Source organism: Dermochelys coriacea, chromosome 21 (assembly GCF_009764565.3).
Source record: "Dermochelys coriacea isolate rDerCor1 chromosome 21, rDerCor1.pri.v4, whole genome shotgun sequence".
Classification (NCBI taxonomy): domain Eukaryota; kingdom Metazoa; phylum Chordata; order Testudines; family Dermochelyidae; genus Dermochelys; species Dermochelys coriacea.
Genome location: NC_050088.1, coordinates 16638635 through 16664981, shown reverse-complemented (window position 1 = coordinate 16664981; position 26347 = coordinate 16638635). Strand labels below are relative to the sequence as shown.

At 47.8% G+C, this 26347-nt stretch overlaps 2 protein-coding genes across 2 annotated transcripts in view; one reads left to right on the top strand and one right to left on the bottom strand.

Annotated features, from left to right (window-relative positions):
* Positions 1 to 12334: 12334 nt before the first annotated feature.
* Positions 12335 to 18077, bottom strand: PPIL1 (peptidylprolyl isomerase like 1). Its single transcript, XM_038380275.2, has 4 exons — positions 17855 to 18077; positions 17262 to 17416; positions 14595 to 14663; positions 12335 to 13652 (listed from the first exon to the last, which is right to left on the bottom strand). The coding sequence occupies exons 1-4, from the start codon at positions 17908 to 17910 to the stop codon at positions 13432 to 13434; spliced, it is 501 nt and encodes a 166-aa protein (XP_038236203.1). The 5' UTR covers positions 17911 to 18077; the 3' UTR covers positions 12335 to 13431.
* A 57-nt stretch (positions 18078 to 18134) lies between these two features.
* PSRC1 (proline and serine rich coiled-coil 1) overlaps positions 18135 to 26347 on the top strand; it is a 28906-nt gene continuing 20693 nt past the window's right edge. The window contains exon 1 of the mRNA XM_038380048.2: positions 18135 to 18236. The gene's annotated coding sequence lies outside the window, so the exon portion shown is untranslated. The remainder of the gene's footprint in view (positions 18237 to 26347) is intronic.

Genomic DNA, 26347 nt, shown 5'->3' with positions numbered 1-26347 from the left:
AACGCAATCGGAGACACCAAGATGAAGGGTGTGGCCTAAGCCCAACCCTCAGGATCCTCAGCCCATAATCCTCTCCTGAGCCAGGTCAGCCCCTTCCAGGTCAGCTTCACACCCTGCTCCAAATCCGGCTGAGAGGCTTGAACCAGGATCACCCCATCCCAGGCGAAGGCTCCCACCAGTAGGCTGTGGGGCAGAGGGGCTGGGGCTCCTGCCGGCTGTGTTTTGGATGGGGCCTGATCCAGTAGGCATGTGCCGAGGTGGCCTCAGAGCACCGCTACCAGATCAGGCCCTCCACCGAGACAGGCAGGGAATGTCTGCTGTGAGTATCCGGCCGGGGAGAAGCGTGAGGAGAGTCAGGACTGAGGCAGCTAGGCACGACCCACCGGCTGGTTGTTAGGCACCATGGGGACTTTGGCAGTGGAAACTGAGGCACCAAGGAACTTCAGGTGCCTACGGGGGTAGGCAGCAGCTGAGCAGGGGCTCTGGGGCTCTGAATGTTGGATTTAGGCAGCTCATCCCTCCGTGGCACTAGCCCTATGCTGCTAACAGCCAATGGAAATGCTGTGTTCATTCCACCCTGTGGTCCTAGAGCAGGGGGCTCTGAGTTTGATGCTGAGAAGCAGGCAGTGTCATGTCTTATTCGGACATGTAAAGGGATCTTGTCTGTTGTGTCGGCTCATCTGGGGAGGGCAGAACCGGGCAGCGCCCAGACAGCGCACGCGAGCCATTCACATCCCTAGAACCAGGCTGGCTGGGGACAGATCACAGCTCTGGGTCACCTGCTGCAGCAATATCCCCCCAGGGAACCTACCTGTATGCTGAGCGCTTCTGCCTGTCCCCTGTAAACACCCCAGGTGCCACCTGGCACAGCCAGCACTAGCCAGGGAGCAGCTCGTCCCAGCACCAGCTGCAGGGCTTGTACAAGAACAATCCTTCTCCTCGCCAGCACATCTCTTCAGCTGGGTTGCAGTGCTCAGTGAAACCAGGGGGAGGTGGGGCAGGCTATAAAGTGCTTTTGCTGGCTCTTGGGGCATTTCTGTGTACTTCTGCCGGGCTCCCTGTCAGCTGTGACAGTCCAGCCAACAGCTGAAGGCATTTGTGGGTGAAGCATTTTCCAAGCAGCTGCTATTAATCTCTAGGTTCTTGCAGAAGCTTGAAATCTGCAGTGTTTATGCTCAGCTGAGTGGAACTGAAAAGAACTACAGAGTGAGAGATACAGCGGAATCATAAAATTAAGGGTGATTTTCTAAACATTTGCCTTTCCATAGGCCTGCTGGTCCAAGGGAAAGTGATCAGAGGAGTGGTTGTTCCAGCCACCAGTAAAGATTTATAAACAGAACTGAAGGAACTCAAATGTGATATTGCAGAACTACTAAATGTGGTTTGTAACCTATCATTTAAATCTGCTTCTGTACCAGATGACTAGAGGATAGTTAGTATGATGGCAATTTTTAAAAAGGGCTCTAGCAGTGATCCCGGCAATTACAGGTCAGTAAGCCTGACATCAGTACCAGGCAAACTGGTTGAAACTATAGTAAAGAACAGAATTATCAGACACGTGGATGAACATGATTTGTTGGGGAAAAGTCAACATGTTTTTTGTAAAGGGAAATCATGCCTCACCAATCTACTAGAATTCTTTAAGGTGGGTCAGCAAGCATGTGAACAAGTGGGATCCAGTGGATACAGTGTACTTAGATTTTCAGAAAGCCTTTGACAAGGTCTCTTACCAAAGGCTCGTAAGCAAAGTCAGCTGTCATGGGATAAGAGGGAAGGTCCTCTCACGGATGGGTAGCTGGTTAAAAGATAGGAAACAAAGGGTAGGAATAAATGGTCAGTTTTCAGAATGGAGAGAGGTAAATAGTGGTGTCCCCCAGTGAGCTGTACTGGGCCCAGTCCTATTCAACATAGTCATAAATGATCTGGAAAAAGGGGTAAACAGTGAGGTGGCAAAATTTGCAGATGATACAAAACTACTCAAGATAGTTAAGTCCAAAGCAGACTGAAGAATTACAAAGGGATCTCACAAAACTGGGTGACTAGGCAACAAACTGGCAGATGAAATTCAATGTTGATAAATGCAAAGTAATGCACATTAGAAAACATAATCCCAACTATACATATAAAATGATGGGATCTAAATTAGCTGTTACCATTCAAGAGAAAGAGCTTGGAGTCCTTGTTCTCTGCAAACATCCCCTCAATGTGCAGCAGCAGTCGCAAAAGCAAACAGAATGTTGGGCATCATTAGGAAAGGGAGAGCTAAGACAGAAAATATTGTATCACCTCTATATAAATCCATGCTACACTTACACCTTGAATACTGTGGGCAGATCTTGTCACCCCATCTCAAAAAAGATATATTGGAATTGGGAAAGGTACAGAAAAAGGCAACAAAAATGATAAGGAGTATGGAACAGCTTCCATATGAGGAGAGACTGGGACTTTTCAGCATGGAAAAGAGACGGCTAAAGGAGGATACGATAGAGGTCTATAAAATCACGACTGGGGTGAAGAAAGTAAATAAGGAAGTGTTACTTACTTCTTCGCATAACACAAGAACAGGGGTCACCTGATGAAATGAATAGGCAGCAGATTTAAAACAAAGAAAAGGAAGCATTTCTTCACACAACGCACAGTCAGCCCATGTAACTCCTTGCCAGAGGATGTTGTGAAAGCCAAGACTATAACAGGGTTCAAAAAAGAACTAGATAAGTTCCTGAAGGATTGGTCCACCAATGGCTATTAGCCAGGATGGGCAGGGATGGTGTCCCAGCCTCTGTTTGCCAGAAGCTGGGAGTGGGTGACAGGGGCTGGATCAGTTGGATGATTTCCTGTTCTGTTCATTCCCTCCGGAGCACTTGGCATTGGCCACTGTCGGCAGACAGGACACTGGGCTAGATGGACCTTTGGTCTGACTCAGTCTGGCCGGTCTTATGCTCCTATGCACCACTAGAACAAATCCTGGGTTGCTTAGGGCTAAGGGATTGTCACCATGGCCACTCAGGACAGCCAGCAGTAGCAGGAGGAGATCACTAATCCCTGTGCTCCCAAAGCTCCCATCACATGAGTTACAAAGGGACTCCTCGTGAGCTATTAGCAGTATGGAGCCTATGACACACAGAGAAGCAGTTATGATTCCATCAGCAGTGGTGCTCCCTATCACTCATACTCCCCCTGGCACCCCAAGCCCCTGCTCACTCCGTCACAGAGCTGTAGCACTCAGCACTGTATATACACGCGCACACACGTAATCCAGTGCAGGGACAGTGACCAGAAAGTGCTCCACAGGATTCTCCAGTGCAGCCGGGCAGAGGGGGCAGTCCCAGACTTTCCAGGTCCCAGAAAGAACTACTCCATCTGGACCAAGGGGAAGCATTGCATGCTGGGCCCCAGAGACTTATGCAGCTCCGTCTGCATGTAAAAGATGAAGCTAGGCTGCAGCCTGCCCTGTGTGATGTGCTCAGGCCACAAGGAGGTTTGGGCCATCAGCTCTCCAAGTCGTGGTGACATTTGGCTCTCTACTCTGCGGGTCACAGCTGAATGTGCACCATAGGAACACCTGTCCAAGAAGGCTGGGAGTTAGCCACGCTGGCGTCAGCCAGGGGCTTGGATTGCAGGTTTAGCTGGTCGAAGCCCGCTGATCAGAGGTGCTGAGCGCCTATGACTCTCCCTGATTTCCGCAAGGGGAGCTCCAGCACCTCTGGAAACCACACTGCAGATAGCCTGGGCTGAGTCAGCCCCAGCCCCTGTGTCACTGCTTGGAGACTGACAGGTGCTTCCCTGCTGAGAGAAGCATCTCCACAAAGTGCTGCAGGCGCCCTAGGGACCTGGAGCATGAGAGCTTGGTGTGAGACAGCCGTGCACCGTGTGTTTCTCCCGGTCCTATGCTGCAACACAGTGCCTGAGCTCTGCTCGGCATGCCACGAATTCACTAACAGGAGATTAGTTTAAATCTAAAGCAATTTATTGCCTCTGTCCCCACTCAGAGCTACAAACTACATCTATTCCTCGCTTGGTATCCCCGATTTCCTCTGTCCTTGTTAGCTACGGAAAGCAATGGGAGGTGGAAAACTGTTTGCAGGACTTCCTTCCCGAGCTGTAGCTCACGAAAGCTTATGCTCAAATAAATTTGTTAGTCTCTAAGGTGCCACAAGTCCTCCTGTTCTTTTTGTGGATACAGACTAACACGGCTGCTACTCTGAAACCTGTAATTCCTGTGGGGAGCATCCAAACTTTGCCCAACCAAGGGCCACGATGGCCATTTGCTGGGAGTGGCACTGAATAGAGATGCAAATTGGAGCAAGCCTTGTGTATTAATAGGGGCAGATGGCTCGCAGAGTCTGGAGCGCCCCCATGCAGTGCTGGATCTGGATCCAAATGGAGCAGTCAATGCTGCATCGCCCCCCGGCTGGATGGGCAGCCCACACAGTCCCACCTTGCACTGAGCTGTGCACAGCCTCTTCAGGGGCGCCACAGCATATGGGAGGAGCACCACTGCGGGTTGTTTCTGGGCAGCTGAACGTGGGACCCCAGCACTCAGAATATGAGACGTTGCTGTTTGTGCTGCAGGAGCAGAGTTGCAACGGATTCACGTCCTCTGTAGACCAGCCATGAGGGGCAGCATCGCTGCTTTGGTGTATTGAGGACTGTGCTGGAATTGCAAGCTAATCACTTTCAGAGCGGGGGAGGGTTCCTGGTCCTGTTTGCAGACCTGGAGTCTCTGTAGGGCACTGTGCAATCCAGGCCTAGCAGCTAGTGGTCAGTCTTCATCCAGCCAGCCTAGAAGAAGGTGGGCTGAGTAGGGCCTCGTGCCTTAGGGAGCAGCCTGCTTTGTCTCTCTCTGGTTTGGGTTCTGTGAGCTATCGTTTGCAATTCCAGGGCACAAGCTCTTGTTACGTTTTAACCTTCCGAGTAACAGCATTTATATCTTTACCTAACTTCTGCATGTGTGAATGTAACACTCCTCTCCTTGCAAAGCTGCAGCCCTGTGGAATTCCACCTCTGCCTGGGGGGAAAATTCCTTCTGATGGGCTGCAACCCCCAATGCCCCGTCTCCATGGAAAGAGCGGCCAATCAGGGCTGCTGCAGGAAGCAGGCAGAGCTGTAACCCCATCCCACGAGCTGACATCATTTTCATGCGAGGTGAAAGAGCTCAGCTGCTCAGCGCAGCCCTGCTCCCCTTCCCCTCCTCTGAGCAATGGGTCGGTCTGCTCCCTGCTCCCCTTCCACAAGCAATGGGTCAGTCTGCTCCTCCTCCCTGCAACACCTGGCAGGGAAAGAGGCAGGGAGGGGAGCCCGCTGCAGGAGGAGCGGGTGGGGGAGGGGACACAGAATTAATGAGTTAGGGGCAGGAAGGAGCTGGCGGCTCTGCCCCATCAGGAAGCAGTGAGAGCTAGGGTGGGGGGCAGATCCCCTTACGCTGTGCAACAGGGAGCTGCTGAGGTTTGTTGCCCCAACACCCGGCGGGTAGGAGGCAGTTCATTAATCCAAACACAGTGTTGTCTTTTTTTAAAAAATGCAAGATTCTAGGGCCAAGCTCATGATCGTTAGGGGGGTCACATGGGGGCTGCCTGATTCTGTGTGCAGTGCACCAGCTGGGCCCACCCCAGCTACACACCCCAGCACGCCCTGCTCCAGCATGGTCCTTGTGGAGTCTACACGTCTCAGCATGCCCTGCTCCTGTGAGGTCCCTATGGAGGCTACATGTCCCAGCACCCACTGTTCCATCTTTCCTAAGTAGCCTGGCCGCAGTTCAGGCTTGCTCCTCCTCACAGCCAGGTTGTGGCTTGTCCCTATGACAGACAAAGCACTGCTACCCTGTTAGCCCCTGGGCCATGCTTGGGCTGGTCCAGCTGGGAGGGCTGAGGAATTAGTCGCTGGGTAAGTACCAGACACCCAGCCTGGGCCCTTTGCCCCACTCTCCTCTCTGCAGCACTGTCCCCTGGGCCCCTGCAATCCTCATCCCCAGCACAGCGGCTGTGGAGTGACACTGGCCCCTCCTGGGCACATTTGAGACTGGCTGTATGCCTAGGTGTTTCAGCTATTTGTGAGCCATGCCACAGCTCTGCCTGTGCCGGACTCCATAGACAAAGCTGCTCCGATCTCAAGCTGTGGGCTCCTTCCCCTGCTCTTCCCTACTGTCCACTACATTTTAGCAAATGTGGTGCTGGGAAAAGAGCCAGCTCAGCAGCCCTGGAGACCAAAGGCCTCTGACTACCCACCCCTAGGGCAGCCTTCGCAGCCCTGCCCAGCAGAGACCCCCTTGCCACATCCCTTGGGGCCACTTGGCTGAGACTGCCAAGAGAGGGGCTGCTTGGTGTCACTGCCGATGGCTTTGTGATGTGTCCGGGAAAGAAAAGCAGGGATTCACATGCTGGGTCCGGTCGTTAGAGGAAGAGGCCTGGCAAGCCTGTACCTGTACCTCTGGGGCCAGAAGAAACCTGTGCAACATGGAAACAGGGCAACAAAGAGATGCAGAATAAAACCACCAGCTGAGAAATGCTGTGCAGCAGGCAGTGACTTTGGAGTTGATGATGTAGGCGCACAAACCATCTGGATCAACTGGTTGGCAAACTGACTTTGCACCTTTCTGATGGGAAGCTTGGCATGTCTCCCTAGGCCAGTGACTTGGATTATGGCCGTGCAGGGGTGCTTGAGAAGTGGATGTCTTCAAAATATGATGGGGGCGTTAGTCTGCTGTGGGACTGTTTATCAATGACACTTTTACTGTTACTGCTAGACTTCTGAAATGACTTTTTATTCTACAATATAATCAGTCTAAGTGAAGATTTCCTATTGAACATTTGAATTTTATCATTTAAATTTCCCTTTTAAGCTGTTTGGGATGTTGCTAGCTAGAGATCAGAGTTTAAATAATCCTCATTAACTATTTTCTTTATATAACTGGGGTTAGAATAAATTAAACCATTTAAGCAGTGGTACAAACAGCTGCAGGAGGAGGAATCTTTCGTTTACAATTTCATGTTTTTCCAGCAGTGCACTGAATAAATACTCACTGAGCGTGACTTGCATTACTCTTTTGTTTCAGGGTCCAGGTGAGACAGAAAGGGGTTATGCAATGTCTACAACTTCAGAGGAACCTACTGGCCCCACCAAACATACATCTGTTATTTTTTTTAAAAAAGACTTTTTTCATCATCCATAGTTTTACTGGATGAGTTCATAATCGGAACCAGCAAATTCCAATAAGATTCCAGCTGAAAGATTGCTTGGTTCGTTTATAAACAAATTCTCCCTTTCAATTTGTTCAGAACAAACTTTTCCAAGACATAGTTCAATCATTAGAACCAAGCTGTGCTCCACCTGGCAGAGCAGACACTGCTCGAAGGTTGCAGGATACAGCGCATGAGAAGGAAATTGAATCAGTGCAAAAAACTTTTACAGGAAATTGGTTATCCTGAGTGTTGATGGGTGGCGCCACCTCGCAATGATCCAGTAATATCTGCTTGTGCGACAACAGAAGGTGCGGTTGTCTGTATTACACAAAAAATGGATGCATCATGAACTGCCCATACAGCAGAATACTTAGAACAGTGGTTCTCAACCTATTTACCATTGTGCGCAGCCTATGCAGCTCTCTATGCATTATATGGGCCACATCACCACAATATATATACTACCTTTATGACCCTGAAGATGTCACATGGGCTGCAGCTGTGTGCTGATTGGGCCGCAAGTGGCCCACAGGCTGAGAACCACAGACTTAGAAGAAGTAGCAGTAAAAGCTATAACAAACTATGAACATTCAAGCATCAAGTGCATAGCTTTGTCAAAGACAATGTTGCAAACGCAGCAAAGATGAGAAGAAACGTAGAAGATAAATGGAACTTGCAGTGCTCATTAGATGCCTCTTTTAGCCAAAGACTAAAATACAAGTCCAGGAACAAAGGAAAATGTTGAAACTGCCAAATACTTCTGTAACAACCACCTTGCTTTTGCATCACTGAAAGGAGCAAGCAAATCCAAACTCATTCTCCTGAGAGATGGACAACGGAATTCAGGGGGTGACTGTTTTGAGCTAGTTTGTAAGAACTGGCCTATTTTCATGATAATTTGTGAAGAAAATTATGACCAAATGAATGAAACTATCACAGACAAAGTAGCCACCATCAGACTAAAGAGAAATGTAGATGCTGGGCCCAATATAATAATAACCTATTTCCACAGCCTTGGACAAACTGCCGAAAGATTGCTGCTGTAGGGTGGATGCTGCCGAAATTTGGAAAAAACTTCAAGGGACACTGAAGAAAGAAATACTCACCAACACAAGTAAATTGCAGGCAGATGGACTACGCACTTACTCCACCTCATTTCCTTGCCAATATTCTCAACCCAAAGCACCAGGGTAGATGCTGCTGCTATGGGCATAATGGGCATAGGCATATAATAATGGGCATATAATAATCAGTCGTCAATCATAGCAACCACAATAAATCTCAGGCTGGAGGTGAACCGTTCAAGCAGTACATGTTTGCTAATGTTTTAAAGAAAATCACACCACTGAACAGGTGGAAGTCACCAGCTCAGCACCTGAAACTGAAGTTTGTTGATGTGCTAAACCAGCTTTTCACAGCAGTAGCCTCCTGTGCAGGCACAGAAAGAATATTTTCTTCCTTTGGACTAATTGATTCCAAGTTGAGAAATCAACTGAGACTTGAAAAGACAGGAAAACTTGTCCCTCTTCCAGTCCAATAAAAATTAGGAGGGACAGGATGAGATCTACTTGATTAAAAGTTTTAAGGCCAACCTAAGTTACTTAGGAGACTTGTCTCATTTTCGGGAGATGTAGGCGAGTAAGAATGTAAGCTCCAGTCACTTTCATTTGGGCATATTTAAAAAATTTTCCAGGTTGACCTGAAATAATCAGTTTAATTCACTGATTACAGTTAATCCCTCTGTTCCTTTAATAAATCATTTAGTTGGAAATGTGAAACATGTTTGGATAAAAGAAATGTATGTAGGTTGATTTGTTTAATAAAAATAAATATAAAATATTCTCTTATGTGTTTAATTAAATCCTAATTACCGTCCTAATGCAGCTTGACAAATTGTAAGCAAAAGGTTAATTAGTAAATAAGCAATACCTCATTCACCACTTTAACATACTAAACATGTACAATTAATAAGAATCTGAAAATATTAAGTTATGTAATTGCTTCAATAAATGTATATAGTTATAGCATACCCTCCTAGGTAGCAAAAACATGTGCTAAGTCTAGTGTCAAGGCTCTATGTAGTTGTAAATCAACATGGTTTAATGGTTACATCAACCAATGAGAATACCCCTTTCTTCAGAAAATAACTGAAGGACAAATGGAAAAGATGATTTCAATTAATTATTTAAATTGAGGCTTTCCACTTGGTGATTTAAATCAAGCCAGCCTTCTGCATAGCAATGGCTAGAACAACCCCTGAAATTCTGCAGTGGCTCAGAGGCTGCATTACAGACAGAGGAATCACAGAATATCAGGGTTGGAAGAGACCTCAGGAGGTCATCTAGTCCAACCCCCTGCTCAAAGCAGGATCAACCCCCAACTAAATCATCCCAGCCAGGGCTTTGTCAAGCCTGACCTTAAAAATCTCAAAGGAAGGAAATTCCACCACCTTCCTAAGTAACCCATTCCAGTGCTTCACCACCCTCCTAGTGAAAAAGTTTTTCCTAATATCCAACCTAGACCTCTCCCCCACTGCAACTTGAGACCATTGCTCCTTGTTGTCATCTGCCACCACTGAGAACAGCCTAGCTCCATCCTCTTTGGAACCCCCCTTCAGGTAGTTGAAGGCTGCTATCAAATCCCCCCTCACTGTTCTCTTCTGCAGACTAAATAAGCTAAGTTTCCTAAGACTCTCCTCATAAGTCATGTGCCCCAGTCCCCTGATCATTTTCGTTGCCCTCCGCTGGACTCTCTCCAATTTGTCCACACCCTTTCTGTATTGGGGGGCCCAAAACTGGAAGCAATAGAATCATAGAACTGGAAGAAACCTCAAGAGGTCATCTAGTCCAGTCCCCTGCCATGAAGGCAGGACTAAGTATTATCTAGACCATCCCTCACAGGTATTTGTCCAACCTGCTCTTAAAAATCCCCAATGATGGAGATCCCACAACCTCCCTGGGCAATTTATTCAAGTGCTTAACCACCCTGACAGGAAATTTTTCCTAATGTCCAACCTAAACCTCCCTTGCTGCAATTTAAGCCCATTGCTTCTTGTCATATCCTTAGAGGCTAAGAACAATTTTTCTCCCTCCTCCTTGTAACAACCTTTTATGTACTTGAAGACTTATGTCCCCCCTCAGTCTTCTTTTCTCCAGACTAAACAAACCCAGTTTTTTCAATCTTCCCTCACAGGTGATGTTTTCTAGACCTTTAATCATTTTTGTTGCTTTTCTCTGGACTTTCTCCAAACCTTTCCTGAAATGTGGTGCCAAAAACTGGATACTCCAGTTGAGGCCTTATCAGCGTAGAGTAGAGTGGAAGAATTACTTCTCGTGTCTTGCTTACAATACTCCTGCTAATACATCCCAGAATGAGGTTTGCTTTTTTTTGCAACAGTGTTACACTGTTGACTCATATTTAGCTTGTGGTCCACTATGATCCCCATATCCCTTTCCGCAGTACTCCTTCCAAGGCAGTCATTTCTCATTTTGTATGTGTGCAACTGATTGTTCCTTCCTAAGTGGAGTACTTTGCATTTGTCCTTATTGAATTTCATCCTATTTACTTCAGTTTGTCCAGATCATTTTGAATTTTAATCCTATCCTCCAAAGCACTTGCAACCCCTCCAAGCATGGTATCATCCACAAACTTTAAAAGTGTACTCTCTATGCCATTATTTAAATCATTGATGAAGATATTGAACAGAACCAGACCAAAACCGATCCCTGAGGGGACCCCACTCATTATGGACCCCACCCTTTCAGCATGACTGCGAACCACTGATAACTACTCTCTGGGAACGATTTTCCAACCAGTTATGCAGCCACTATATAGTAGCTCCATCTAGGTTGTATCTCCCTAGTTGTTTATGAGAAGGTCATGTGAGATAGTATCAAAAGCCTTAAAGTCAAGATATACCACATCTACTGATCCCGCCATCGACAAGGCTTGTTACCCTGTCAAAGAAAGTGATCAAATTGGTTTGACAATGATTTGTTCTTGATAAATCCTTGCTGACTGCTTTTTATCACCTCATTCTCTTCAAAGTGTTTGCAAATTGATTTCTTAATTATTTGCTCCATTATCTTTCCGGGTACAGAAGTTAAACTGACTGGTCTGTAATTCCCAGGGCTGTCCTTATTTCCCTTTTTATAGCTGGGCACTGTATTCCCCCTTTTCTAGTCTTCTGGAATGTCTCCAATACTCCAGATGTGGCCTCACCAGTGCCGAATAGAGGGGAATAATCATTTCCCTTGATCTGCTGGCAATGATCCTACTAATGCAGCCCAATATGCCATTAGCCTTCCTGGCAACAAGGGCACATTGTTGACTCATATCCAGCTTCTTGTCCATTGTAATCCTCAGGTCCTTTTCTACAGAACTGCTGCTTAGCAGCCCCTAATCTGTAGCGGTGCATGGGATTCTTCCTTCCTAAATGCAGGACTCTGCACTTGTCCTTGTTGAACCTCATCAGATTTCTTTTGTCCCAATCCTCCAATTTGTCTAAGTCACTCTGGACCCTATCCCTACCCTCCAACATATCTACCTCTCCCACAGATTTGTGTCATCTATGAACTTGCTGAGGGTGCAATCCATCCCATCATCCAGATCATTAATGAAGATGTTGAACAAAACCGATTCCAGGACCAACCCTTGGGCACTCCGCTTGATGCCAGCTGCCAACTAGACATCGGGTCGTTCAAGGAGTCACATACATTTGCAGGGTACCACAGGTGAGTGGAAAGATTTCGTCTGAGCAACCAGCTCCCTGCAGGAGTCACCTTTGCACACCCAGTGAAACCAGACACCCCTCTACCTAGTTAGCATTTCCAGGGCCAGAGATCATAGCAGCAGTGAACTTGCCTCAGCCTGTTGCAGCTATTGCAAGAGCAGTCCTCTTGAAACAAACCAGTCATTGTTTGCTTGCCTGCCTCTCTTCAGGAGACTGCTGTCCCCCCAGTAGAGAAGCTCTTCAATCGGACGCCCTGGAAACTATTAAGTTTTGCCAGCAGATAAGCACACAGCAGGAGATGCTTTCAGTGGCATTTGAGGCAGATCCTTCTACTTTAGAAGAAGTTGTATTAAAGCAATGGAGTTGCCGGTCCATTGACACTGTTGAGTCCTGCCACACATCAGCAACCGTGTTCTCTATAGAATGCCTTTCAGATCTTTATTTTAAGAAAAATCCATGTATTACAAAGAGTATACAAGAGCACACTGGTCTCACAAGCATGCACACACCTGTCTTCCTGCAACAAGGAGCTGTAAGGGGGGATTGAATTAGATTTCACAGTAACTCAGTTCTTTGAGAGAGGGGGATTCAGTATCCCCATCCTAGAGGCCATGGAAAAGTCTGAGCTTCTCCAGGAAGCTGTAGATTCTCCTTACAAGTTAATTCTAAAAATAAAATGACATTTAAGGTAGCCCCACCTGCTGTAGTAGACTCTTGGGAGTTGGGGAAAAAGTTCCCACTGCCTGTTCTCCTAGTCCAGTTTGGCACATTAATCATGTTCCACTGTACTCTTGGTTCAAATGATCCTATAGATTAACATGGCCTTTTGGTTGTCTTGTGGAAAAATAAGACAAAGTCACTGATTGCCCAGCTCACACAGCATGTTAAAGGGGATGCTGTCAAGCTGGCTAGGCCCAACGTTTACCAATAAATGTCAGACTCTCCTGATTAGAATCTTCCTTAACTCGACATGCCAACTTCCTCACCCTCAAAGGAGAGGGTGCTGTAACCCTGTTATTGCTCCTTTGCTGCTGAGACCCAAGAGCCATCCTGCACACTGGATTGCCTCGCAGTTGTAAGCATGCATGGTGTGCCAGCCATGTGCTCTGCGTGGCCTTTGCACGAGATAGTTGCCAGAACAGAGAGCAGAGAGGTGGCATGGTGAGTACTTGCACGCTGGGCACACCAACCAAAACAGGGCTCAGCAGGGGTGATTTCAGGCCACGAGGCTTTGACAAGAGACCCTTTCCCCAGCATGGCAGGAGGCAGCTCAGAGAAACAGCACTGCCAGCACTCTCGAAAAGAATCCGGTTCACTTTAGTTCCTGGGCAAACTAACTGTAGATATTTTTAAATCCACTTTACTTTAAAAAAAAAAAAAAAGCTCAAATAGATTGTAAAGTAGGTAAACGTTGGGCCTAAGCCACTGGCTTGCATTCCCTGGAATGACAGGACAATCCCATGGGGGATACAGGATTTAACACACGGGAGTGCCAACACATTAACTGCAGAGAACTCTGGTCTAACCCGATGGGTAAGCCTTCAGAATCTTCACATCATCAACTGGGCGATCTTGGGCATTTGTCTCCACCATGCCCACTCTGTTCACCATCCCGATCCCCTGGCAAACACGGCCAAAGATAGTGTGCTTCCCATCGAGCCACTGGGTTGGTGCCAAGGTTATAAAGAACTGACTGCCATTTGTGTCTGGGCCGGCATTAGCCATGGCAAGGATTCCTGCACCTTTGAAAGAAAGGGTACGAGTTAGTAACGTGCCCTTAGACTGAAGATCTGAAGCCAGTTTCAGTTAAAAACCAAACCAAACCCAAAAAACAGATCAGTCTCTTCCTAAGCCAATTACTTCTGGTAGCAACTAAGGATCCAGTCATATGGCTTAATTACCAGAATCAAACATGAATTTAAATACAGCAAAAAGCTTCTTACAGTTACTCTCTACTCCTGTTAAACATCCTTTGTGTGCTCAGCTAGGGTAATTTTGATTAAGTGAGACTCACATACTGTGATTTGTTTCCATAAGGACTCCAGTGCATTGTAACTCCTGTATAAACAACAGAAGGGGACCCAAGAGCCCTCGCATTTGAGGTCTTTAAGAGCTGAATTATAATACAAGAACAGTTTAGCTGTACTACACAGGAAGCCTATCGCCACACTGCACTCCCAGCCGAATTCGGAACATTGTGTTTGTAACAACCAAGCCAACCTTTACCTTAATTCACAGAAATAATTTTAAGGAGGCAATCATACCATTCAGCCCTCAGGATTTGTGATTTAGCACAAGGAGTTCTGCTGGTGTTAGACCACTGATTAACTATTCTTGGGAAGAGACTACTTAGCTGAAAACAGGACAGCTGCAGCATTAACTCTGCAGGCTTAGGGGTTATAGCTCCTTGATTCCATTCGTGTAAAGAGGAGAGGCTAGCATGTTACTGTTTATTTGTCTGCTTGGCGACCCTAGTTAGTTTTTACTTTTTCATTTCCTGCCAACAGTCTCTTTAATGCTTCATTTGTCGTTAAGAACTACCAACCCTGCAGCCCTCACTCTACCCAGACTCCTAATGACTTCTGCATAAGGACTGTGGGACTGAGCCCTAAATTGGTGCTATGCCCAACCTGCAAGATTAACAAAACAAAAACACCCACACAAATCCATCAAACGGCATTTACCTGTAAATTTTAGTTCTGGATGAAGTTCATCTTCTAACTGCTTTCCATAGATGGATGCACCCCCTCTGCCTGCCCAGCCAATAAAAGCAGATGTGTTAGTTCAGAAAGCCATGATAACCATTCAGAACTACTCTCACTGTCATACAAGTGCCAGCCAACAGTCTAAGAAATGGGGTTTGAGCAATTCTATTGCCAACGTTTGATGCTCAGCAATAAAAACTAGGGAGACAGACGTGTATAAATCATCAGCCAGCACAGGAACATTGGTGAGGCCAAAGACTAAGAAAGGCCAGACTGGATGAGACCAATGGGCCATCTAGCCCAGTATCCTGCCTTTCAACAGTGGCTGGTGCCAGATGCTTCAGAGGGAATGAACAGAACAGGGCAATTATCAAGTGATATATCCCCTGCCATCCAGTCCCTGTTTCTGGCAGTCAGAGGTTTAGAGATAACAAGAGCCCATCCTGACTAACAGCCATTGAAGAACCTGTCTTACATTAACTGATCTAATTCTTTTTTGAATCCTGTTATACTTTTGGCCTTCACAACATCCCCTGGCAACAAGTTCCACAGGCTGACTGTGCACTGTGTGAAGAAACACTTCCTTTTGTTTGTGTTGAAATTAATAGGCAGCACGTTTATTGGGTGACCCCTGGTTCTTATGTCATATGAAGAGGTAAACAACACGTCCCTGGTCACTCTCTCCACCCCCGTCATGATTGTACAGACCTCGATCACAGCCCGAGTCGTCTCTTTCCACGCTGAACAGTCCCAGTCTCCTTAATCTCTCCTCACACAGAAGCTGTTCCGTGCCCCTCATTGTTTTTGTTGTCTTTCTAATAGATCTTTTTTAAGATGGGGTGACCAGAACTGCATTGCACTGTTCAAGGACTGGGTGTACCATGGATTTATATTGTGGCATTATGATATTTACTGTCTTAATAAGAACAGAGAAGTGCTCATGTTGTAGGAACCTGCAAGTCTAGAAACTGGGACCGTGGTGGTTAGGGGCCGCTGCCGCTTTCACACTGCCACTGGGCACTTACTCTGCTTCCAGGTAACGTATCTAATAGGGCTCCCATGGCCATAGAATCGAAGCATCTCACAATCTGTAATATATTTAACCTCACACCCCCCGGGAGGTAGGGCTGTACTATTAGTTACATTTTACAGATGGGGAATCGAGACCGAGAACAACTAAGGCTATATCTACGCTAATGGTAGCATGTGGAGCAGGGGCAGGCAACCTATGGCACACGTGCCAAAGGTGGCACGCGAGCTGATTTTCAGTGGCACTCACACTCCCCGGGTCCTGACCACCAGTCCCAGGGGCTCCACTGCTGGCCTGAGATACCGGCTGCTGGCCCTCTGCCAGCCAGAGTTCCATCTGCCAGCCCCGCTCAGCCTGCTCCCAGCCCGGGGTCACGGCCACTGGTCCCAGGGGGTCTGCTGCCAGCCTGGGGTACTGGCCGCTGGCCCACTGCCAGCCGGGGTTCCGTCTGCCGGCCCCCTCAGCCCACAGCCAGGCCCAGGTCCACGGGGCTCTGCTGCTAGTCTGGAGTACCGGCTGCCGGCTCCCTGCCAGCTGGGGTTCCGCCCACCAGCCCCACCCAGCCCACTGCCAGCCCCGGGTCCTGGGCACCGGTCCGGGGGGGCTCTACTGCTGGCCTGGGGTCCCGGCCGCCGGCCCCACTCAGCCTGCTGACGACGTCGGGTCCGGGCCCCGGGCTCTGCTCCCGGCCACCCCGAGGTGTGGCCCTCTGGCCCCAGCCTGGGGCAGTGAAGGGTGCAGACAGGGCCAAGAGTGGGAGCAGCTCAGCATGGATCGCATGGATTCTTATTACTGGCACGCAAAACCTTAAAATAGAGTGAATAAATGAAGACTCAGCACACCACTTCTGAAAGGCTGCTGACCCCTGGTATAGAGTACAGGCATGACACATATAGATGCACATTACACTGAAAGGCTCCAGCAGCTCCCTCCTGCCAGAGCCTTTTCCCCACTGCCTCCCCCCAACAGAGCCTTTTCTCCACTGCTGGAATCTTTCACTGCAATGGGGAAAGACTCTGGCAGCGAGAGGCAGCAGCAGGACACTACACTGCTGAAAACACCAGTGTCGAGGTGGGAGGCCCTGCTTGGGGGTTTAGAGAGCATGTAGGGTTTATACCCTGGGGCTTCGGGCATGTCAGACACTCTATTCTACTTGCCTAAGCTGTGCCTCACCATCTACACTACTGTTTATACCCAGGCTAGCTAGATGTACTGTATCTGCACTCTCCATGCAGCCTTAAGCGTAAGCTGAAAACATAAGTGACTTTGTTGGCGTCATACAAGAAATCTTTATGGGTGCAGGGAATTGATCCTGGGTTTTCCCAAGTCCCATATTAGTGTCCTAAACACTGGGCCATCCTTCCTCTTTACTTTCCTCCTCATTCAGTCCTCTGGCCTCCCTGGGATGGCCAGCCCTGGGGACCGCAGGCGAGGGCATAGGCTGGAGCAGGAAGTGTCACCACACGCAAGGATTACACACATGCTTCCTTGAGGTCTGCTTGTGCCCTAGCAAGGAGGTTTAGCTCCCCCAGACACTCACGCCCCCTGCACCCATGAAGCCCCGACGGGGCTCCCAGTTGCGTACCCAGCCCACCCGTTTTCACTCTGGGCCTTACCGGTCCCCGTGGGATCTCCCCCTTGGATCATGAAGTCTTTAATGATCCTGTGGAACTTTGTGCCGTTGTAATAACCTCGCCTGGCTAATTCAGCGAAGTTCTTACAGGTCTTGGGCGCGTGTTTCCAGTACAGCTCCAGCACGACGGTGCCCATGCTGCAGGAGGGAGGGAGACAGACCGACAGGGCTCAGGGGCTCCCTAGCGCCGGCGATCCGACCCACCGACAGAGCCCGCGGAGCCAGGCGTCCAGCCGCCCTGCGGGGCCTGCGGTGCGAGGGGGCCGGTCTCGTGCCGGCTCAGAGCCCGGGGACTCGCCCCCGCCCTCCCCAGCGCGGGGATCAACCCCCGGGCGGACAGGGCCCAGCCGCCGGGCTCCGGGGGGCTCCCCACGCGGGACACCCCGCGGCTGCCCCCGCCAGAGGCCGGCGCGGGGCGGGGCGGGGCGGGGCGGGGCCGGGCCGTGCTCTGACCCCGGCCGTGGCCCGCTCCGGCTGCGAACCGAGTCAAGGCGCCGCGCGAAGCCCGGGACCCGCCCGCTGGGCCGAGCAGAGAGACCCAGGCCCCGCGCCGGGAGGCTCCCATCGGCCTCTTACGTGGTCTCCATGGAGACGGCGGGCGGCTGCCAGGAGTCGGGGGGCACCGCGGCCATGCTGCTCCCACGCCGGAAACACTCCGCCCAGGGGAAGAGGAGCGTCACCCTCGGTCCTGCTTCCGCTGCCACAGCCAATCCGCTCCCTCCTCTCTTGGGGCGGGGGCGCCGAGTTGCTGAGCGGCCAATGAACGCTCGGCTTTGAAACAGGCTGGGGGCGGGAGCCACCAATCAGCGCGCTGGGCGGTAACGTTATGAGTGTGATGTCCAGGCGGGAGATTCGAATTTAGCCACGCCCCTTCCATGCCGCGGCTCGGCTCGGCTCGGCTCGGCTGGGGACGGTGCGAGGCGGAGGCGGAGGGGCCGGGGCCAGACGGACCGAGCGGGTGAGTGACGGACGGACGGACGGACGGGCGGGCGGGGCAGCGCCGCGCCGCGCCGCCTCCTGCGGAGCCGCAGGGATGCTGAGCTGGGGGGGCTCGGGGGTAGCGGGCTGGGCGGTTTGAGGGGCCGCGCTGGGGGGCGGGAGGGTTGGAGTGGGGATGGGGGCAGGGACTGGAGTCACTCTCACCATCCCCCAGTGGTGGTCGAGACCCCGTCAGGAGAATTGCGATGAACCCCCAGGGGTCCCGGTTAAAACCCCGCCAATGGCCTTGGCCTCCCTGTGGGCCCTTTAGCTTTGCGGGGTGTTGCCCGCAGAGGAGCGGAGCCGGCCCGCGCGAGAGGGGCTGTTGTTACCCAGTTGACTTGTGTTTTCTTTGTTCTGTTACCTGGGGGCCATGTTGCATCGCTGGAGGTCAGGCCCCTCGGCTCAGCAGTCGCTCGCTCCTAGCTTTGGATGCTGGAACTTGTTGGAGATGGGCAGAGTTGGCCTCTGTTCTCCCAAATGTGCGGGGAGATGTTTGACTTGCCCCTGGGTTTCAATGTCCCTCTACCCAAGCCTGGCACCTCTTGGGCTTTTGATGCATGCCAGGCCCGGGCTGTCCAGTGTCTTCTATTTCTGGCTCTGTTTGGGTGGGGAGATCACAGTCTTGGTCACGGCTGAGCCTATACAGCTCTGGGAGAGGGCACTGGGATCCCCAGGATGCAACCTGGAACTGGGGTTGTGCTGTGCCCCCTTAACTCTCCAGCCTCAGCTGTTGTTCACATTGCTTTGCTAGTGACAAGCAGCAAACCCCTCCAGGCGCTGTGATCACTCCGCACAATGTGGAGCTCCCACCCAGCTAGATTGCATGAATGCTCCCAGAGCCACTCACAAATCACACAAAGAAAGGCACCAGCCAATTCCTCTCAGCTCCTGAGCCTTACACCCCAGAGCTGTACCATCTTGCCCAGGTCATAAGCCTGGCCAGTGTACGTTTGTTACCCAGTCTGCCCCTCCCTCAATGTGGAGAGGTCTTGCACTAGTCTTTGTAACCTGAGCTGAGATTTCCCAAGCACTTTAACCCAAACACCCTGTTTTTGGTAAAATATAAAACAGATTTATTAACTACAAAAAGATGGATTGTAAGTGATTATAAGTGGAAGGCATAAAAGGTCAAAGATAGTTACCTTAAGAAAATAAAAGATAAGTGCACAATCTAAATCTTAAACCTTTTTACACTAGGCAGCATTTAGATCAAGCAGTTTACTCACCCCACTGGATGTTACAGTTCTTAATACACTGCCCTCTCCCTTAAGCCTGGACCAGTCTCCTCAGATGAAGTGTTTGTCTTCTCAGTGTTCTTGTTGCTTCCAGCATAGGTGGGGGAGGAGAAAGGCCAAGGCACGATGTCACTGTCCCTTATTTTATACCCTCAGTCCATGTGCCTGGAAAATACTAGCCCAGACATGTCCTGGTGGGCTTTGTTGAGTCACAGGGTTGAGCAGTCCCTTTGCTGTGGTCTTGTGCAACTGTTGTTGAATTGTAAATCCCTTGGTTACAATTCCCCTGCTGATTAATGGTTGTTGAACACCCTCCTCTGGGCGGGGATCACCTCCTTCATATATCTCTAGCAAACTTACAGCATATTTCAGTATCAACCATACAGCAAAATCTCAGAACTTGATACACCCAATGATATATGAACTTGATACATACTAACAATATATGTATTTTGACAGAACATGGGTTTCAGCAGATCATGGCCTTTCATATGATATCCTGCTTGATGTGCTTTGTATGAAATATATTAAAGTTATATGATGGGGTGAATATGGGGGTTCCAGGGTGCTGCTTTGAGGTACAGAGTGCCATAGTTGTAACCTACTCCTTCTTTTCAGTCATCCTGTTACCAATTGCCCTCTGTGCAGATGCTTTGGAAGCAGCGGGGCATGACAGAGTATTATTAGCAGACAATGGGGCTGCACAGTTGCTCCTGTGAGAGCACATCATCCCTTTGCAGACAGCAGCAGTCCCTAGGCCCAGCTTAGCTGTGTCCTAGGCCTGGCTTATGGTAAACGCTTAGGTCGACGTAGCTACAGTGCTCAAGGATGTGAAAAATCCATCCCCCTGAGAATCGTAGTTACAGTGACCTAACCCTCTGGTGTAGATACAGCTAGGTCGATGGAGGAATGCTTGTTGGAGGCAAGAAGTTTTGTGAGATCCTTTTGTTTCCTACTCTTTGTTTCCTATCTTTTAACCAGTTACTGATCCATGGGAGAACCTTCCCTCTTATCCCATGACTGCTCACTTTGCTTAAGAGCCTGTGGTAAGGGACCTTGTCAAAGGCTTTCTGAAAGTCCAAGTATACTATAGTCTCTGGATCATCCTTGTCCGCATGCTTGTTGACACCCCAAAAGTATCCTAATAGATTGGTTAGGCATGATTTCCTTTACAAAAGCCATGTTTATTCTTCCCCAACAAATGATGTTCATCTATGTGTCTGTCAATTCTGTTCTTTACTATGGTTTCAACCAGTTTTCCTGGTACTGAAGTTAGGCTTATCGGCCTGTAATTGCCGGGATCTCCTTAGCTGTCCTCCAGTCATTTGATACAGAGGCAAATTTAAGCAATCAGTAATGTACTACAGTTAATAGTTCTGTAGCTTCATATCTGAGTTGCTTCAGAACTCTTGGGTGAATACCATCCTGGTGACTTATTACTAAGGCTATATTTTAGTCACAGGTATTTTTAGTAAAAGTCATGGACAGTAAACAAAAATTCACAGCTTGTGACCTATTCATGACTTGTACTATCTACCCTTGATTAAATCTCTGGAGGGGGGTGACTCTGGGTGCTCTTTGGTGGGGAGGAGGGTGCCTTGAGGACTGCTGCAGGCACCATGGGGCAGAGGGGCTCGTCCTGGGGTGGGGGTGGGGGAGAAGATGTGGGGGGAAGCAGGGCAGCCAGAGGCTGCCGCTGCTACTTGTGGGGCAGGGGGGCCCAAGACTGCCCCAGCAGCAGCCAGAGTGGCTGGCTCCAGGACTGCCCAAGCTGCTCCTGGGGTCAGTCGCACCAGCCACTGCAGAAGACATGAAAGGTCCCGGAAATCATAGAATCCATGATCTCCGGATCTGTGACAGACTTGCAGCTTACTTACTACTATTTAATATATCAATTTGTTCCAAACCTGCCTCTATTGACTCCTCAATCTGGGACAATTCCTGACATTTGTCACCTAAAAAGGATGGCTCAGGTATGGAATCTCGCTCACATCCTCAGCCGTGACAACCGATGCAAAAAGTTCATTTTGCTTCTCTACAATGGCCTTGTTTTCCTTGAGTGCTTCTTTAGCAGCTCGAGCGTTCAGTCACCCCACTCATTGTTGGCAAGCTCTCTGTTTTGATGTACTTTTAAAAAAAATTGCTGTTAGTCTTTGAGTCTTTTGCTAGTTGATCTTCAAATTCTTTTTTGGCCTGCCTAAGTATACCTTTACACTTGACAGAGTTTATGCTCCTTTCTATTTTCCTCAGTAGGATTTGACTTCCAATTTTTAAAGGATGCCTTTTTGTGTCTAGCCATATATTTTACTTTCCTGTTTAGCAGTGGCTTTTTTTTTTTTTTTTGGTCCTCTTACTGTTTGTGTGTTTGGGGTATACATTTAGTTTGGGGCTCCATTATGGTGTTTTTAAATAGTCTCCATGCAGCTTGCAGGCATTTCACCCAAGTGCCTGTTCCTTTTAATTTCTGTTTAACTAGCTTCTTCATTTTTGTGTAGTTCCTCTTTTTTGAAGTCAAATGCGACTCTGGGTTTCTTTAGCACTTTTCCCACTACAAGGATGTTAAATTTAAGTACATTATGGCTGCTAGATAGTCACCTCTTGGACTAACTTGCAATCCACACTGATACTGAGTGTGTCCTGTGGCGGCTACAAATCTACATAAGAACGGCCATACTGGATCAGACCAAAGGTCCATCTAGCTCAGTATCCTGTCTTCCGACAGTGCCCAATGCCAGGTGCTTCAGAGGGAATGAACAGAACAGGTAATCATCAAGTGATCCATCCCCTATCACCCATTCCCAGCTTCTGGCAAACGGAGGCTACGGACACCATCCCTGCCCATCCTGGCTAATAGCCATTGATGGACCTATCCTCCATGAACTTATCTAGTTCTTTGGTGAACCCTGCTTTAGTGTTGGCCTTCGCAATATCCTCTGGCAAGGAGTTCCACAGGTTGACTGTGCATTGTGTGAAGATATGCTTCCTTTTGTTTGTTTTAAACTTGCTGTTTATTCATTTTATTTGGTGACCCCTAGTTCTTGTGTTATGAGAAGGAGTAAATAACACTTATTAACTTTCTCCACACCAGTCATGATTTTATAGACCTCTATCATATCTCCCCTTAGTCATCTCTTTTCCATGCTGAAAAATCCCAGTTTTATTAATCTCTCCTCATGTGGAAGCCATTCCATACCCCTAATCTTTTTTTGTTGCCCTTTTCTGAACCTTTTCCAATTCCATTATCTTTTCTGAGATAGGGCAACTCCATCTGCACACAGTATTCAAGATGTGGGTGTACCATGGATTTATACAGAGGCAATATGGTATTTTTTTATCTGTCCCTTTCCTAATGATTCCCAACTTTCCGTTTGCACAAAGAGGCAGTCAGAAAAGCTGAGTAGGTGCAGGCATTGATCTCCTGAGAAGGTGGCACTTGGTTGGCCAAAGTATGGACTCACTCTAGGGGCTAGAGCACTGGGCTGGGACTCGGGAGACCTTGGGTCTGTTCCCAGTTCAACCACTGCCCTGCTGGGTGACCGTGGGCAAGATACTTTACATCTCCGTTCCTCAGTTTTCCCATCTGTAAAGTTAGGATAATGATACTGATCACCTTGGTAAAGTGTTTTGAGATCTGCTGATGAAAAGTGCTAGATAAGAGCTAGATGTTACTGTTCTCTATCATCTTCTAGCCAAGGATTTTTCTACAACCTTTAATGAAATTAGTCTCATCACACCTTATCGAATAGTTGCATATCATTATCCCTGGGGAAACTGAGGCACTGAGCAGTGACATGACCTTCCCAGGGTCAAACATGGAGTCAGCTGCAGAAATAGGAAGACTCTTATTTTTTAATTTTTTTTAAACTCTATTTTTAACTGGATCAGTGACATTTTTTGGCAATTAAAAATAATAATCAAGAAGCCCTATTCTTTCCCTTATTTGAAGAATTGTGTTTGCAGATGCTAAATGGAGTGGCTTCCCAACTATCCACTCCGGCCATAAATCCAGGCTTTTTATTCTGACTCTCACAAATCAGGTTCATCTTATGCTGCCTGTCCAGAGGGCATCTGCTCCTCCTGCCCATTAGCAGCCTGCCAGGAGATGCTTGGGAGGCTGTTGGAAACGGGCTAACCCAGAGGAGCACTGGAAATCCAATGTAGTAAGATGCAGCAAATGATGGAGAAAAGATTCATGTGTGAATGAAGCTGGCGCATCTTGCCCGAGGGAGGAATAAATGTTTTATCCCTTCTTAGGAAGGGAATCCCTCACTTGTAAAGAGAGAGATTTGTATCAAGAAGGAGAAGGGGCATGAAAGAACAGAGAGCCAGCTAAGGGAATAACTGTTTTCCATCCGAGGAACCATAAAAATATTGAGCGTTGAAATGATGGGGGGATATCTGTTCAAATACACAGACCGGAATGATTGTGTGGAGAGATGCCGTTCCCACAGCACACAAGCTTTTGAGAAGTAGTTACGCTAGTGCTGGCAGCCGGAAGGGAAATAACTGTCCTTAAATTATAGTTGCCTCAGATTTGTGTCCTAAAGCATATTGTGCAAACACTGTACCACGTCAGGGTAGGCTAAACCATGATTTACCCCACCTCCTTCAAACTGCAGCTCTAACAGTTTTTTTTTTTTTTTCCATTCTGATCATCTAGTCCGACCTCCTTCACAACGCAGGCCACAGAATCTCACCCACCCACTCCTACGGAAAACCTCACCTATGTCTGAGCTATTGAAGTCCTCAAATCGTGGTTTAAAGACTTCAAGGAGCAGAGAATCCTCCCTCAAGTGACCCGTGCCCCATGCTACAGAGGAAGGTGAAAAACCTCCAGGGCCTCTTCCAATCTGCCCTGGAGGAAAATTCCTTCCCGACCCCAAATATGGTGACCAGCTAAACCCTGAGCATATGGGCAAGATTCACCAGCCAGATACTACAGAAAATTCTTTCCTGGGTAACTCAGATCCCATCCATCTAATATCCCATCTCAGGGGATTAGGCCTATTTACCCTGAATATTTAAAGATCAATTAATTGCCAAAAATCACATTATCCCATCATACCATCTCCTCTATAAACTTATAGAGTAGAATCTTAAAGCCAGATAGATCTTTTGCCCCCACTGCTTCCCTTGGAAGGCTATTCCAAAACTTCACTCCTCTGATGGTTAGAAATCTTCATCTAATTTCGAGTCTAAACTTCCTGGTGTTCTTGTGTCCACATTGGTGCTGAGCTGAAATAATTCCTCTCCCTCTCCTGCATTTATCCCTCTGATATATTTATAGAGAGCAATCATATCTCCCCTCAACCTTCTCTTAGTTAGGCTAAACAAGCCAAGCTCCTTAAGTCTCCTTTCATAAGACAAGTTTTCCATTCCTCGGATCATCCTAGTAGCCCTTCTCTGTACCTGCTCCAGTTTGAATTCATCCTTTTTAAACATTGGAGACCAGAACTGCACACAGTATTCCAGGTGAAGTCTCACTAGTGCCTTGTATATTGGTACTAAAACCTCCTTATCCCTACTGGAAATGCCTCTCCTGATGCATCCCAAAACCGCATTAGCTTTTTTCACAGCCATATCACATTGGCAGCTCATAGTCATCCTATGATCAACCAATACTCCAAGGTCCTTCTTCTCTTCCGTTACTTCTAATTGATGCGTCCCCAGCTTATAACTAAAATTCTTGTTATTAATCCCTAAATGCATAACCTTACACTTCTCACTATTAAATTTCATCCTATTACTATTACTCCAGTTTACAAGGTCATCCAGATCTTCCTGTATAATATCCCGATCTTTCTCTGAATACCTCCCAGCTTTGTATCCTCTGCAAACTTTATTAGCACACTCCCACTTTTTGTGCCAAGGTCAGTAATAAAAAGATTGGTCCCAAAACCGATCCCTGAGGAACTCCACTGGTAACCTCCCTCAAGCTTGACGGTTCGCCTTTCAGTAGGATCCATTGTAGTCTCCTCTTTAACCAATTCCTTATCCACCTTTTGATGTTCATATTGATCCCCATCTTCTCCAATTTAACTAATAATTCCCCATGTGGCACTGTATCAAACGCCTTACTGAAATCTACGTAAATTAGATCCACTGTTTCCTTTATCTAAAAAAATCTGTTACTTTCTCAAAGAAGGAGATCAGGTTGGTTTGGCACGATCTACCTTTTGTAAAACCATGTTGTATTTTGTCCCATTTACCATTGACTTCAATGTCCTTAACTAATTTCTCCTTCAAAATTTTTTCCAGGATCTTGCATACTACAGATGTCAAACTAACTGGCCTGTAGTTACCCGGATCACTTTTTTTTTCCTTTCTTAAAAATAAGAACTATATTAGCAATTCTCCAATCATTTGGTACAACTCCTGAGTTTACAGATTCATTAAAAATTCTTGCTAATGGGCTTGCAATTTCAGGTGCCAATTCCTTTAATATTCTTGGATGAAGATTATCTGGGCCCCCCGATTTAGTCTCATTAAGCTGTTTGAGTTTCGCTTCTACCTCAGATATGGTAATATCTACCTCCATATCCTCATTCCCATTTGTCATGCTACCATTATCCCTAAGATCCTCTTTAGCCTTATTAAAGACTGAGGCAAAGTATTTATTTGTTCAGATATTGGGCAATGCCTAGATTATCTTTAACCTCCATTCCATCCTCAGTGTTTAGCGGCCCCACTTCTTCTTTCTTAGTTTTCTTCTTATTTATATGGCTATAGAACCTTTTACTATTGGTTTTAATTCCCTTTGCAAGGTCCAACTCTACTCAACTTATAGCCTGTCTCACTTTATCCCTACATGTTCTGACCTCAATAAGGTAGCTTTCCTTGCTGATCCCTCCCA